Source organism: Nilaparvata lugens, chromosome 7 (genome assembly GCF_014356525.2).
Source record: "Nilaparvata lugens isolate BPH chromosome 7, ASM1435652v1, whole genome shotgun sequence".
Classification (NCBI taxonomy): Eukaryota; Metazoa; Arthropoda; class Insecta; order Hemiptera; family Delphacidae; genus Nilaparvata; species Nilaparvata lugens.
The window spans coordinates 52,971,750-52,989,402 of NC_052510.1; the positions used below are offsets into that span (position 1 = coordinate 52,971,750).

Consider the following 17,653-nt stretch of genomic DNA (forward strand, 5'->3'; position numbering starts at 1 on the left):
TCCTCTATTTATCAATCAATGATGGATTGTATATGCAAGATTAGAATTAGACCTATGAATAAAATATTTAATTTTGAGAAAAATGCTGAAAATCTTCAACAAACAAATTATTCCACACAGAACGTAATATTATCTCGTTCATCAACAAGTGAATAATCGGATTGGATAATTCCATAGAATATTTTAATATTATCAGATCAATAATATTAATAATAATAATATTTTAATATTATTAATATTACAATATGATGTGATCGTACTTTGAAAGAGGCTCAAACATTGACAATTTTTAGGACAAGACTGAAAAGCTGATTGATAGCCCAGTGTCCCTATAGCTGGCAATCCCTATATTAAACTGATTGGAGAAAAACAAAATATAACTGAAAAAATGTTTTAAGAATCTCTCGTGTTACTCTCGAGTATAAATAATGTTAATGTTCCGAGATTTTATTGATGAATGTTTCTATATAGAATTGGGAAGTAGCTGACACATTATTTATTAGCTCTCAAATTACATTTTCACCATTTTAAAAATTTATAAATTCCAACTTTGTGTTAACATTTTCAAGTTTTTAATGTACATGACTATTGTCTACTGTTGTTTAGCCTGTGACAAATAATAAAATGAATTGGAAATTGGTCATAATTGGTAAATTTCAATGCGATATTGAATAGGCATGTCATTATTCAAGTATTTTCCCATATTACGCGATAAGAATAACTCATTATTATTGGTCCCTTTTGAGACACCTACACGAGCTTTATTCTTGATGGATGATTCTTTATTAGTATGTTACAAATCACAATGAAATTGTAACACACGTTACGTCATCAAGTTATTTGTTGAATTTTTTCAACGATGACAGGTTGGTTGAGGAGTGGAGCTCATCAATGTGACAGAATAATGTGAATGACTCAATAGAAGAGAATGTAAGGAAAAAGAAGAATGGAAAATAATGGTATTGAATGCAAATTAGTCCGCGTGAAACATTGAATGCAATCAACTATAATGGAAACTGAATTGAAAGTAATAAATTACTTGACTTGTACTGAAGTTTTTGCGGAAGTATTTGAGGGGTGATTGCTGATTAGTATCAGTTTTTGGACATTTTTAGAGGCACTGCTGGGTTGATGTTCCAACTGATGATAATATAGGCCTATATGTTATTATTCAATTTGGAAGAGACTTCCGTTCTTGGAGAATAAAAATTGTTTTATCAAAATGTGGATGTGGTTTTTCATTAAAATAAATTTATCACGGTCAAGTTGGATCTTGAGTAACACAGTTGCGAAACAATTTGATTAAAAAAAAAATAAAGTTGTTTCCAATCTTGATGATGCTGCTCGTGTCCCCTAAGTAGAATAATTACAGTATGTTGTCTTTTCTCTCTTTATTAGGGCTACTTTTGAATATAAATAAAAATATAGCCTAAATCTGAGAACCCTTTTTACTTTCCTTGCCCTATTACCATAGGTAAGGAAAGTATTGCTTTCCGAAAAAATTAAGGTACTCCAATTTCTAAATTTCTCTACGTTTCAAGGTCCCCTGAGTCCAAAAAAGTGGTTTTTGGGTATTGGTCTGAATGTGTGTGTGTGTGTGTGTGTGGTGTGTGTGTGTGTGTGTGTGTGTGTGTGTGTGTGTGTGTGTGTGTGTGTGTGTATGTGCGTCTGTATACACAATATCTCATCTCCCAATTAACGGAATGACTTGAAATTTGCAACTTAAGGTCCTTACAAGATAAGGATCCGACACGAACAATTTCGATCTAATGCAATTCAAGATGGCGGCTAAAACGGCGAAAATGCTGTCAAAAACAGGGGTTTTCACGATTTTCTTGAAAACGGCTCCAACGATTCCGATTAAATTTATACCTAGAATAGTCATTGATAAGCTGTATCAACTGCCACAAGTCCCATATCTGTAAAAATTTCAGGAGCTCCTGAAATATTTGCAAAGTTTGATTTTAGATACCCAATCATCAGACTTCAGATACAATTCAAACAAAAAATTTTGAGTGGAAAAGATTGAGCATGAGAATCTCTACAATTGATGTTCAATAACATTAAAAATAAGCTCAAACCTAAAATTGAAAATAAGCTCAAAATTCGAGAAAATGTGATTATCCAATTGCAAACTGTTGGCAACTGTTGATTCTATTAAATCAATCACTATGAAGAGATAGCAGACCTCGAATGTCTCCAGCGTTATTGTACTGTCACCAGCTGGCTCAGATCTTTGTTTATAAGTAGACTTGAGATGCGCGTGAATACTAGCGTCAGGTGATCAATTTTCATAACGGCAAGGAAAGTTGTGTGAGTGCGCCACACCAGATTTTTAAATTATTTCGTCACATGTTTCGGCTACTAAAATGAAAATGGCATTAGTAGCCGAAACATATCTTGACGAAATAATTTAAAAAGGGTACTCAAATTTATATTTTTATTTACAGTATGTTATATATATTTCTCTCTTCCAATGATTCTATGTTTTATTTTTCTTCTGTTTCTTACTGAATCATTGTCCTCCCTTCTTCTAGAATCACTGTCCAGTTGTAGAGGTATAGGAATACGTAGTTATCATTGAAAAAATAAAAATGAATAATGAATGAAATAAAAAGTTGTTTTAGTGAACATAATTATTATTATTATTTGGATTATGAATGAAAATTATTAGAAGGTGATAGGTAAGTTCTAGAATAAAACTTTCTGCTACACTTTGCTGTTAAGACAGCTTCATAGTATATTTTTAGATTGGAACTGACTTAAATTTGGAGATTTTGATAGATTTGAGGAGAATAAGTAGGCTTACTGTAATATTTTTGAAGCTGAAAAACTGTGAAGATACAAATCATTGTTTGAATAACATTGAAAATGTTGCAATTATTAATAAAGAAAGGGTGCCGATAACAAATAATTCAGATATTATTATTTCCAGTTGAATATATTCAAACCATCCATCCGATTAAGGCATACCATCCAAGTTGTTATAAACTATATAATATATTATTGATGATATACCTGAGAGGAACTATTCAAATTACTTTATTGGTATATGAATAACAATCTTAAGGCTTAATCATAAATTAGGTCTATAAAATTAGGCCTTAGTCTCATAAACATTATCTGAATTTCACATAATTCTGGATAAATTATTTACAGTAGAAACATAATCTATTTTTTTGGGCATGATATTAATTATCAAAATTTGGGAATGGAATAGTTTTGGCCAAGCCTGTTTTTCTTTCCCATTCATATTTATATGATTTGTGATTGTATCCACAAATAAATAAATGAATAAAATACATTTTTGTGATTATTGATGGAAGCAACTATTCGCATAGTACCTAATCAGAAAAATAAAATAATCGATTTATTAGCTATCATATTTTTATACTAAAATGAATAAACTCTCTATTCAGGCTTACCTTTTTCCCCACACTTCTATCACTCTCAATCTATTTCCAAAGGATCACTTTTTTGTAGTTTAAAATTGAGAGAATTTCAAAAAATGACTATGAAAGAGAATTTATTGCTTGAATGAAGACTCTATCACCCAACAAAAAGCTGTTATAGCACTCTATGTCAATGTCAACCTTATACTAACACACTACTATCTATAACTGAAGCGACATTTCGCACTGAAGCTTCAATTCCATGTCCTTTCCTCTATTTCTGGTTACGGTTCAGTTATACTCTTGATAGCATTCTCTTCCCCTCCCCTTCCATTCTCCTCTACTTTCTACTATCCATTGTACATTCTCCATTCAACTCACCTACAATTATAACTAGCATATCATGCAAAGACAACGCAGAAATATCATATTTAACAAGGGTGATTTAACAGGGCTCTTCAGGTCTCCCAGATTAATCGTAATTTATCACAGAAGGAATTTTATAGAAAGTAGAATGGGTGTTTTCATTACTTCGGCTTGACTTATGGTGTCCAGTTATACAGGTTATGGAGGAATTAGTGAGATATACAAATGTATAGGAAATGCGAAAATATATATGTAAGTATGGACATAGGCCTATAACCCAGTCTTATATCTATGAACGTAAATAAGACGTAAAAGGAAGGGTACTAGAAGATATGTTATTCAAAAGTGACCCAGTAATATAGGAAATAATTCTTCTTCTAGTCTTTATACGTGAGTTCGTGAATGAAAGGGGAGGACAGCAGTTGGTTCGTTTACTTTCTACGACTTTTTTGATATTGAACAAAAAATTGAGATTAAATCCATAGTATAGCGTATAATGAGACGAATTATTCTCGATCACGACCTCATATTATACATTTCTTGTGATGTTTATGTTTAGTTTATAATAGTTGCGTAATAATATTCAAGTTGTCAACTGAGCTATTTAGAAAAACTTTTTTCCAACAATTGAGGGACAAGGAAGATGGTTCAGTTTGAGATCCGGATTTTCAACAATGTGCACGTCAATAATGAAGACTTCTTCTGCACAGACAGAAAAAATATCGATCTGAAGTGAGAATAGTGAATTGAGGGATGGATTCAAATCCAAATTGCTTTGAAATTCCTTTGAAATCGAATTCAAAGCCAATACATCAAAGCGCTCGATATCTAACTTTATTGCTAACGAATCAATGTCAAGCAATACTTACAGAGGGGAGAAGGCTACATTTTTTATGTGAGCTAATATTATTATTGGCTGTTAGTAAAAATTAGTTAAAATGTTGAAAAATGTGAAATTAATGAAAATGATCACACAGTTTGTCTTCCATGGTCTCCCCATCTAATAATATGAAAATGTATAGATACCTCATATAATTCTTGAATATTTCAGCTAAATGTTTTGCATCCTAAACTAAGCCTTTATTTCTAATTCAACAGTAAAGCGTGGAAAGTAAATCTTCTAATAAATAGACATCGATCATTTTATCTAGAATCTAGGAAAACAACAATAATTACTATCCTATATTGAAAAAATCATTACACTTCTAACAACCATGCAATCATTCTGAACAAAAATCCCATAATAGAAGTCAAAATAATAAAAACCTAGTTATCTAATAATTTTAACGTCATACTAAGTCAAGCTTAACTTGATAAAAAATGAACACAAAAGGTGAAAATTAACAATCTCTAGACTTCTACTCTAATCACAATAATAACCACCATGTCGCTATTCTAAACCGTAATAAGCAAATAGCTATGACAACGTGTACAGGCTTCTATAGCGACTCAATAACAATGCGAACCACTAAAAGTGAGTGCCTGTAAATGTTACATCATACCCTTCGAGGGTGTTCTGTAAGGAACTCATCTTCTTGACCACTGATATATTTCAGTCTCAGAAGACAGGAGTTCGAGGAGATTGAGTTGCCTGGAATAAAGTGAAAAAGTGAGCATTTTTGGCACTGAAGATGATTTTTTCTCTAATCAATATCAAGTTAGAACTGTAATAGACTACGATAACTATACATAACATCCTCCTCCTTCAAGAACAGTGATCAATCATTGTTTTCTTGTTGGATATATCAGTCAACTAAATTGAATGAGCCTGTAAACACATATTCGCTCAAACACATAAAAACTAATTTCACAAAAATGAACTACCTCAACTTCCCATCTCTTCATAAACACGCCCCTCTTTCTTCACTCGCAAATTAAGTTCATCAAAATAGGCTTACCAGTATCTCGTGTCTGTTTTGAATGACAATATAATAAATCGATGCTGGGACCATAAACTTTAGATTTGAAGCTATCCTTTCCAATTCAGGAAATCTAATACTGTTCTAATAATTCATTTATTCATTCATTTATTTTTTTATTCACAATCACAAATCATAATTTAAATATGATTGGGAGAAGACAACAGGTATAGCCCAAAACAGTCTTCTCCCAAATTTTTACTAATAATAGTTTCAAAAAAGAATGAGGTTAGACTAGATAATATGAATATCACAATCATTTTGCAAAGTAGTGCAAGTATTTTTCATTTTTCCAGAGTAATAAGTTATACAGACGATGGCAAAAGATTAATCACCATATAATATAAATACTTATATAAATATTTGAGAAGAAAATATAAATTCATGACTGGAACCTCTCAGGCTTGAAGCATTGAGGCATTGATAATGAATATGTATGTATGATATCGATATGAATGCTCAGTTTAATTCGATTCTATGATAATGAATATTAGGAATACTTGATTTTCGGTATGATCTCAAATGATTAGTAAGGTGCAATTCAATATCTTTAATCATACACTTGTTATTCCTATCGATGGATTTAGTTATCTCACAATTATTGGCACAATAATCCAGAAAAGAACACGTTACCCCAACTCATAACGACTCCAGAATGATGATGAGTAAATGAAAAAATCTCAAGATCAATCTAGACATAATCAAGTCTAGGGAATCGGGACGTTGGGATTATTACGTCCTTTTTTCACCTCCCGAATATCACAATTGATTCTAAACGATTCAAAGTTTATAGAAGATATCTGTGGAAAATATACACTGAAATACTCACGATCGTCCATGACCATTTTTGATGCGTTTTTGACGTCGCGTAGTGACCGTGACCGGCGCGTTCGGACCGCCAAAAAGCGCGTCAGTTTTTCGACGATAGTAACGGACCGCGTCATTCCTTGGACTGTGCACATACATGTCCTAGCCCTGGCCTAAAACTACTAGCAGTTCATAGAGACTCACTTCATCAGTGTCTATGAATGGCAATAGTGCAAACAATGGCTTTCGGGGCTCCTGGTCGATATCACGCCTTGTGCCATCCTGCAGGCAGAAGCTGCTGTCTTTCGGGAGGTCATTGTTTGTCACAATAACAATAGTGTGAAGGGGTTCGTGTGCTGGTTTCAGTTGAATTGTGGGAGACGGTGTTTGACTGACTCTGATTCAGATTGAACTATACCATTCATGTCAATAACTTGGAATGGTTGATACCCAAATTTGGATACCTCTCATAAACCAAAAGATAGTCTACAGATGGAAATAATTTGGAAGTTGCATTTGTTCAAATACTAATCAATGAATAATTATTATTAAACCAAAATCCCAATTAAATGCTGTAAATCACCCCTTAGAATTCTGCTACTGCTACTGACAACAGGGTAAACAGCTAGATGGAAATTTACAGCATTTGATTGGGATTTTTGTTTAATAGTTATTATTTTCCAAAATATAGTGTTCATTGATTTGGAATCATAGTAAGAGAAGACAGAACACATCAATAATGTAGAAAATGTGTTACAGGATAAGTAATATCAGTGGTAATAATAATAATATAATAATAATAATAATAATATAATAATAATAATAATAATAATAATAATAATAATAATAATAATAATGATACTTGCCTATGTGAGTAGGCAAGCACATGTGAAGTAACTTTCTCGCTGAAAGATACTAAAAAGAGTTGATGAAAGAGTAATAATTAAATGAGTGAGGATTTAGAATTTGATGAAATTATAAATTTTGAGAGGGTTGATAAAGGAATTATTATGCTTTGAGTAAGAATATCAGCATCATGTAGCCTACTAAATGCTTCTTCTCTTCTTACAACGAAGTACACGATGAATTGATTTTTACGGCAGGAAATTATTATGGTTCTTTTCTTGAAAAAGTTTGAATTTAAGGAACTTTAATTATATTAATTTTAATAGCAACTGCATGTGATCAGTGGTTTTGTTACATAATAATGGACTATGAGGAATGTAATAGCATTATTTTCTTCCTAAAACAATCTCTTACAAGATATCCGATATTCTGATTCAGTGAAATCATATGCATTTTAAATACAATGATTGGAGTTATTGGAGAATCAATTTCCACTTCCAAGTCGGCTAAAAGACAATTCAACTATACAATATCAACTATACTATATTTTTGTACAAGATGAATTTCAACTATATCGTAAATGTTTTATCAAAACTCTCCAGATATTGAGACCTATCGTTTCCAAGAACATTGAAGTTCTTCATTGATTGACGAATTAACAAAAGCTTATGATAAAAAGTAATTAGTATGTGATCGGTTTATGATCATAATGTGAACGAATCATCAATCATGTACTGCATCTTAGGACCAACTCTAGAGTACCAGCTGGAGATCTCTACATTTGTGTCTTTCTCAAAAATGTTCTCTCCAGATTTATTATTACTTCTTCTTCATCGATTAAAAATGATTTGAATGGAACTTGAGGAAACATATATATTTTATAATCTCAGAATCGTCTGCTGGAGTCTTCCAGATTTGTGTCTTTCTCTATCTTCCTCAAAAATTCCCAATCTTACAACGATGTTGGAGGACTCCAAATCAATTGTAAAAAGATCAGAAATCGAATGAACAGAACGCAGACTTCAATGTCTTTATTATGAAAAGTATCCTCATATGAGTCTCTCTCTCTCTCAAGTTCAATTTCCCCATTAAAAATTCACAACAAGCGGCAGATACGTTGAGACTGAACTCTGATAATAACAACTATTGAAACGTTTCTAACCACTAATGCGAGATAAAAAACCACACGTTTATCAAAATCAAGACCGATCGCAAGTGTGCGTGGGAAGTATTAAAAGGTTGGGGGACCGAATTTGAGCTAGTCACCACAAACCTCATTACATGAACTATTAAAGTGTGAGCTACAATCATTACATTAATTTATACGATTACATTTTATTATATGATAGTCTTCATATGATCTTCGTATGACTTGATTCATCATAGTCTCGTTATCATTTTGTAAAAAGTGTGCGACTCTATTCTGAAGGGTTTCTATTCATTCAGGGATTGAATGGATGTCTGATAAATGTCTGAAGGATGTCTGATGAATGTATGAAGGGTGTGTCACGGCTTGCTCCCGAAACCTAAAACTAAATTCGAAGAGAAATGACTTTCCCGTTCCACTATGTCTGGCTTCATTCATTTCACTTTAACCGTGCATCATTTTTCTCGATCGGCCTTGACCGTGGATTGAACTTTCACTCTCATCCATTCGTCATTCATTGGAAACTATTGCACAATAATTGCATATGATAATACGGTGTCAAATGTGTAGAAGACATCTCAAATTACATTGAATGCAAGAAGAAATAGGTACCGTACTAGTACTTTAACGCAAGTATTTGAACTTTTTGAATAATTCTACTAAGTAAACTATAAACTCTAGTGATTATTAAGATATATGATTCGTCTAGGAATAATTTTCCTGAATCATTCGAGAATAGCAAAAAGGTTTGAAAAGTTCAATTTGTAGTGTACTATGTATAGGTATCACTATCACTACTAAAAATTCTAGAATAAGTGGATTTGACTGATTTTGATAAGCTTAATTCCATGATTGAGAATGCAAATCCATTCGGTGTAGTTTAGAAATTAATTGAAACTAATCTTATTCAGTATCAAATATACGTTTCGGATTAATCATGAGCAATTTGTCCATTTCCTGTTGACAGTCGCTTAATTTCTGTAGAATGTAGATTACAATACTTTGAAACACGCAATACGATATCTATTATCTATTATTCTTCCTCATCCAACATTACTGAGTAAAATAGCATCATAACATTGGCCTATTTAATTCCGAGAATAAAATTGCAATGCGTCAAATCATCTGAATCACAAGACTGATTCTCATTCCTATCTCGAATGACTGATTCACGTATTTCAAATTTTTCATGTGAGAAAAACTATGTTTCAGTTTTGTAGATTCGATCATGAAACTAATAAGTAGAAACTGAAGCATTTTCCTTTATTGGATATAAGAAGCCTGTATTCATTTCTGTAATTTGAATTTCATTACATGACTCGATTTCATTACTCGAAGGCCTACCATGTGAAGCAGTCATACAACTCCGGAGGACATTCCTAATAAATTTACGTGTTTATGACTTTTCCCGTATTTTTTGCGATTGAGTCGAAACTATAATTAGAACTTTTTTGTCATTTTAAGAGAGTATCGATCAAAACACCCAGGAAATACTGGAATAATTTCCCAGGGAGGAATAATAATTTTTCTCGTGCATTTGCTTTGAAAAATAGCCGCGAGACTTTGAATAGGTAATGAGCAAATAATGTTTATTTATAAGAGCGGCTGCCCATGGCATGTTGAACGGGCAGCTTTCATTTTCAAGGTCCTATTTGTTTATTACGATTTCCTATTGCAGAAGAACGATTGATGGTTGAAAACAAGGTTGACCGCGAAAACATGAAACTAGGTAAATAGCTGACGTTGATCTAACTGAATGTCCATCAAATACTAATCTGCTACCTTGTGGTGGAGTTATGTAGCCTTTTCCCTTTGAAAAATTGTTAGGAATAGTTAGGAGAAATTTGAGTTGTAAAATGCTATCTCCTTATGCCCAAGAAACTTCAAGACATAGAATATTATCATTTAATATTAATAATTAACAATATAATATTATTCATTTCGTCAAAATTACAAATACAATATTCATCAGAGTGGAAAGTTATCAGCAGAACAAAAATGCCTTTGATTAACCTCGAACTCAATCTTTATATATGAACTAGTGTATGGAATAATCTTTCGTAGTTTATCCGCTGATAAGTGAACATGAAAATGATTTCCAAAGCTATCTGAAGAATATAGAAACAATATAAAAGTTGTACCTGAAATTATTATTGTCTCTCATTAACCTTATTGAGTTACATAGGGAAAACCCTTATAAATAGTGAATAAATTCCTCTAAATGTGGATGTTTTGCAGAGCTTTATTGAAGACTCTCTCTTCTCAATAATTCGTCAAAAATAGTTAATCTCTTGTTATTGAGATGTTTAACCAATCAATCAAGTAACCTCGATATAGGCTCCTATTGACTGACAACTAATTCAGAGAAGGTTCATTCCCGATTTCCAAATAGTGATTTCTCTAATAATTCGGTCTTGTTAAAATGATTAATTGATTGTGGAAACAAATAATCATCCTTTTATACGTATAAAAACAAATGATCACTTTCAACTAACGATCATTTCACAGGAGGTTTTGTTTTCAAAACTTCCGAACACAATCTGGCTCATCTCCTAATCTAAATTAATAAAATACACACACGTGAGTTGAGATTTGTATCGATGCCAGCTTCTGGTTTCTAGTTGCTAGTGTGCCAATAGTTATGTCATCAACTATTTCAAGCATTGTGGGAGACAGTCAACTCCAGGCATCAAGCATCGTTTGTCGGCTGGTGGTAGGCTATTTCAATTATAAACACAAATGAGGTTTAGTGACCATTAGAAAAGGGCATTAACCCTTGAGATGGGATTCTATGTAGCTACTAGTTGATTTTGAATCCTCAAATTTATAGAAGTCGATCACCTTCAAGCTTCAAGCACGTGTTACACATCCAGGCATCAAATTCAATTCTGATTGACAAGGTGAATTGGTGAAGGTAGAATGAAACTCTAATCATGACGAAAAATGAATTTTAGTATTATAGGGCATTGTAGATTTTTCTAGAGCTCCTCCAATGTATAAAATGATATAACATAATAAAATATAAAAAATTCAATGAATAGTTTTGAAGTGACGATTTGTTTTCTCTTCTAACTACATCATGATGGGCCATTTTGTTGAGTTTTTCCTCTCCAGTAAAATTTCATGAAATTGAGTTTCAGGCAAACACTCTCACTCTCAGACGACTAAGTAATTAATGATTTGAAAAATGAAAGGACGCTATTAAGTAATTATTTTATGAAATGCTCCTAGGTTATTGGACTAAGGAAATTTATTTATTTATTTATACATTGATGGATACAATATCATTTTCAACTATTGGGAAAGGATCAAAAGGCTTGAAGCCCAAAACTGTTCCTTTCCAACATTTGGATAGAAATCGTCCAAAAATAGGTTATGTTTATCACTTCATAAATTTGTCCAATTTTGACAAGTAATGTAAAATTGTTCAATACATAAACTAATATGAACTATTATGTTCCCAGGTGTTGATGAGATGAAACTTGATGTTCAATCTAGGACTCTCATCCTCTGAATCACGAAAATACTAGTAAGTAGTAAAAAGTAATAAGGCTGTATGCTATCTAAACAGGGATTCCCATCACAGTTTTCCAATGTTACCCTTCAAGTCCCATACAAGCAATCCATCTTATTGTAGAAATTGGAGTTGTAAAATGATATTCAAATCTCTTTCTTATACTGTATAACTCAACTTTATGAAGACCCTAGAACCTAGATGATTATCCAGAGCCGATCTGAGTAGTGGCGTAATTGAAGTGAATGTGAGGAGGACATTACTTAATATTTTCAAAGGATTTAGCTTATATTATCTTCTGAAGGTATTATTTTACAGCTAGAGTTCGTGACTGTAAAATATTCTTCTTGAAGAAGAGAGGAGCCACACACGAAAATGTCAATCAGATTTTCTTGCAGTAAAAGAGAAGGGGCAAGTTTCTTCTATTATTCAATATTCATTTTTCTTGGGTACTATTGTCAAAACTTCTGAACAACATCTTACCTTTCTGTGTTCGTTACACTTGAGCCTATATCTTTCAATTCTTTAGCGAGGTTCAATTCCATATCATCTACAAAATCCTAAACAACTCCCATTCATCATCGAATTCCCATTAATCATTGAATTCATATTCATCATTTAGTTTCTTATCATCTTCCAATCTTCTAATCTTATTTTAAACATCATCATCTTCCAATACCCAATCCTTTTCCGATTCCTAGTCAGCTGCCAAATCAGAATCATCTTTCAATTCTCAATCATCCTCTGATTCCCAACCAGCTCCTTATTCCCAATCAGCTTCTTATTCCCAATCATCTTCTGATTTCTAATCAGCTTCCAAATCACAATCATCGTTTAATTCCCGTTCATGTTCCAATCCCAATCATCTTTCAATTCCCAATCAGCTTCTAATTCTCAATCAGCTTCTAATTCCAATCAGCTTTTTATTTCCAATCAGCTTCTAATTTCCAATCAGCTTCTAATTCCCAATCATCTTCCAATTCCCAATCAGCTTCTAATTTTCAATAAGCTTCTAACTCCCAATCATTCTCCAATTATTCCCAATCAGCTCCTTATTCCCACTCAGCTTCCAATTCCCAATCATCTCTCAATTCCTAGTCAGCTTTCAAATCACAACCATATTTCAATTACCATTCATCTTCCAATCCCAATCATCTTTCAATTCCCAATCATCCTCTAATTCACAATCAGCTTTTAATTCCCAATCAGCTTCTAATTCCCAATCATCTTTCAATTCCTAGTCAGCATCCAAATCACAATCATATTTTAATTCCCGTTCATCTTCCAATCCCAATCATCCTCTGATTCTTAATCTGCTTCCAATTCTCAATCAGCTTCCAATTTCCAATCAGCTTCTTATTCCCAATTACTAATAATCTTCCATTTCCTCTTCGGCTTCTAATTCACAAATTCTTTCTACAAATCGATTCCCAATAATCTTATTCCAACTCATCAGCTTCCATCTCCTCAACAGCAGTCAGCAGGACACCCTTCAGCTCTCCAGCATGCGGACCTCAGTAGCAGTGGAGTTATTAGTGCCACGTTAGGCTATGTTAGTTATCTAATAGCCATAATTAGGTTAGTGGGAGAACCTGGTTCGACTGGACACGGAGCCGGTACGTCTGAACTTGTCGTGGAGAGTTCCGACCGTCGAGCGGTCAGGAAGCGGCTTGTCAGGGTGCCGAGTGTGGAACTCGAGGGCCGTTTGACTGCCGGTCAGGCCTGATGCGTGAAGCAGCACCAATTCGGCCTTGTCCTGCGCAGATAGGCCCTGCTCTGATCGCGTACCGCCACCTCTCACCATCCTGATCCTGATCCTGATCTGATCCTTTTATCTTTCTGCTCACCTGCAACCAACGTCATAGACAACAGTCAGTTTATTGGGTCACAATAAGCAGTTGATTTTACGTCATTCCATTTTATTCATCTCATTGGAATTTTATTCATATTTGAATAATCGTTATCGATAATAGGATAGTTTGTAACTTATTTTATTCCACCCTATTTGAAAAAAGCACTTTTCTCATCTATCCTGTCCTACACTCTAAATCCATCCATGGACTTTATTATTGAGAGGAATTTTTATGAGAGACTAAATTTCAGATTTCATATAAAAAACTGAAGCTGCTTATGGACAGGGAATGTGTAGATGACAAGTAACTGGCTACCAGTGCTTTTCATTATGTTATTTCCCACCAATATATCTCCTTTACACATCAATCTAAATGGGTTCAAAAGCATGATTGGTCAGATCATATGATTGGTTCACTGACTATGGTCAGGAATGGTGTGGAATTAATGAAAAGTGAAGTTATGACATTATTATTGATCATTGAATTACGGTAATTGTAACTCATTTTATTCCATCCTATTTGAGAGCAATATATCTCTCATTCCGATTGGTTCTTCAATATCATCTAGGGACTTTATTATCGAGAGGAGGTTTTATGAGAGGCTAAATTTCAGATTTCATGAAGAAAAACTAAAGCAGCTTATGGACAGGGAATGTGTAGATGACAAGTTAGTGGCTGTTAGTGCTTTCCATTATGTTATTTTCCACCATTATTTCTTCTTCAGACATCAATCTAATAGGTTCACAGCCATGATTGATCAGATCATATTATGATTGGTTCACTGACTATGGTCAGGAATGGTGTGGAATTGATGAAAAGTGAAGTTACGACATTATTATTGATCATTGAATAATTACGGTATTTGTAACTTATTTCATTCCATCCTATTTGAGAGCAATATTTCTCTCATTTCGATTGGTTCTTCAATATCATCCAGGGACTTTGACAAGCAGCGGCCGCCAATAACCTTCTGTCTCTACATTCCTTGTCTACATGCCGCTTAGGACATTTGAACTGACGAAAATAGTTCTATAATGATTTTTTTGAGTGAGTTCTGCATTTTGTGATATTATTCTCATACAATTATTGTGGGACAAGAAGATTGGGCTCAATCAAAATAAAAACATTTGGAATTTGATTGTATTTCACATGGAAAACTTTCAAATAAGATGTGTATGTGTTTTTATTTCAAGTTGAAGTGATTCCATAAATCTCCAAACTTCAAAATTCTCAGATCCTCAACGAATAATAAATTCTGATTATGTTTTTAAACAGCGTAGGTGAGCATAATCGGATCAGATCAGGATCTGGGTAAATTGTAAACGATACATAGTAGATTTGTGGTGAATACATAGCTAAAACAACATGCTTCATCTCAACTCAAGGCCACCCTTCCACCCACATACAAGGTCATTGCAACCCTTTGATGCTTCACATGCTTCATACCATCCATTAAGACACTCGAAATCCATCTAAGCTATGAAACACATCGTAAGAGAACACATCAATCTTGGAGGATTCTAACGAATGCAGACCCTTGAGTTTAATGTCTGAGAATCAAAACTGTGTTCACATCTGAGTGGCTCGGTATTTTTAAACCCCACCAACAACCAACTAACTGTTTCAGTTTTTTATTTATTAAGCAATTAAAAGATAGCATGCCTATTCTAATCCATCAAGTGGGAGAATAACTATCTGTCAAATGAAACTAGGCCGCAGTGAAAAATCTACTCTGAAATTGAACAAACACAACTTGGTCAGCCAAACTTTGAGCCAGGCCTAGCCTTCGCTTTTTATCAAGAAATATTTTCAAGAAACACTCCACAGTGAATAAAAATAGCCGCTAACTACATTATCCTTAGCATATGTTTGGCGTTAGCCAACCGTGAAGTGGCTGAATGTGCTACCTCTAATCAAATCGTGTGTATTTCAAAAACGAAATGAATAGAAACAACCTGAAAAAAGTTTGCCGCCTTATTCACTAGTGCTATAAAATGTGTTCAACTCATTTTCATAGCTTCTTATACACCTTCCACGCCGTGTTTACATTCCATTTTTTCATCTTGGCTCTGATACTTCTGGGTGATTTGTTATGAGTTGTACGATGGTCGTTCATCCGGAATATAAAAATAAAAGGAGAAGCCGCAGGAATTTATAAGAATAACTCTTTTATCTTTAGATGAAATATTTTTATAAAATATTTGATGTTGGGCAAGAGAGAAGTGGAGAATAAATAATTACTGTGTAGTGTTGAAATAAATTAATAGTGCCTTAGGAATATGATAACAGATTAGAATGAGATGATTGAAATATAAAAATAGAAGAACTAAGAGGAAAAATGAGGAGAAAGAAGAAGGAGAAGAAAATATAAGATGAAATAGGAGGAGAACGAGAGCGTGCAGAGTATACATGATGCACATGTTAAGCGGGTGCAAACATAGAATGCAACACTGCACTATATGCAATTCACTGCAATGCACAGAATAAACACTTTTTTGAGTAGAGCTTCCATGATTACTGTAGCAATCAAAGGAAAATCATTCGAAACTAAAAAGCCAAACAACAAAGAGTCTTTTCTCATAGAATTTCCTTCCATTATAAAATATATTCACATTCGTGAATTCTCAAAAATAATGATAACAAAAGAAAATATGGCACTTGCAACTAGTTCGGTGGGCTGTGTGAATGTTGCGTGTATGATTATAACTATTGATATATCCTTTTTCTAATATTGTTTCTCGCATTATATAATTGATTTTCTAGTCTAAATGCAGATTGACTGTTTTGTTCCAACTAGGTTCTATTTTGTAGCGATAATTTTATTTTTATTCATATATTAAGTTATACTGTACTGTTAATTCAATTATTGCATTTGTAATATCGAAGTTGAGTGGTAGAGAGGTCCTAACTCCGCCTAATAAAGAATTTTTTATAAATTCATTTCAGTTCAAAATAGTATACTCTTGAAGAATCAAATAAATAGTCCAAATAACAAAGATAGTCTCTCAATTTCGATATTACCGAAGATTAACAGTTTAAAAAAACCGAATATATTATCAATATTTTGAAATAATCTTGAAATGGATAATTTTTGAATACTTGATAAATACGCTTTGTAAAGGTGCGTACAGATTTACGAGTCGCGAACATGAGCAATTCACTTTTAATCAGCTGACGCCAAGCTTTTTATATCTGTATCTTACCGTTTCTGTGAAAATACAGATATAGTCAGCTGATTAAAAGTGAATTGCTCATGTTCGCGGCGCGTATATCTGTACGCACCTTAATACAGTATAAACGATACAAAAAATAAATGTAACTGAAACAGACATGGAATGACTCACATTATTTCATTTCTCGTTTCTTGATTATTCTCTCATCTATTGCTGTGCATATGTGATGTTATATATATGACATTTACTACAATGAAGTGACATATATGAAGTATTTATCTTTTCTCTTCAAGGCTACTTTTGAATATAAATAACTAGTAGTTCTGTGAACAGTAGACCTAACGCAGTATTCTCATCCACAAGTACCTGATTGAAACTATAGACCTTTTGGAAATACAGCAATAGACTGGCTTCTCCACACATCTGTGTAATCATTTGTCAGCTGATTTATGAAGAATAATTCTATAGTCAGATTTTTACTCTAATATTGGCGTATGAAGGAGGCTCCTTTTTCCTTTTATATTATCCTTGAAATGCGAAATTTCCAAAAACCTTGTATATACGTCGACGCGCAATTAAGAAAGGAACATACCTGACAAATTTCATGAGAATCTATTACTGCGTTTCGCCGTAAAT

The 17,653-nt window shown here is 33.3% G+C and overlaps 2 protein-coding genes across 2 annotated transcripts in view; both read right to left on the minus strand.

Moving 5' to 3' along the window:
• The window catches only part of LOC111055654 (aquaporin), a 67,294-nt gene extending 63,671 nt beyond the window's left edge, over positions 1-3,623 (minus strand). Inside the window, exon 1 of the mRNA XM_039433133.1 lies at positions 3,426-3,623. The gene's annotated coding sequence lies outside the window, so the exon portion shown is untranslated. The remainder of the gene's footprint in view (positions 1-3,425) is intronic.
• Positions 1-17,653, minus strand: part of LOC120352466 (aquaporin AQPAe.a-like) — a gene marked incomplete at its 3' end in the record, with an annotated part of 112,765 nt that overhangs the window by 23,595 nt on the left and 71,517 nt on the right. Inside the window, 1 exon segment of the mRNA XM_039433136.1 lies at positions 13,584-13,838. Within this exon segment, the coding sequence (XP_039289070.1) occupies positions 13,584-13,795 (212 nt within the window).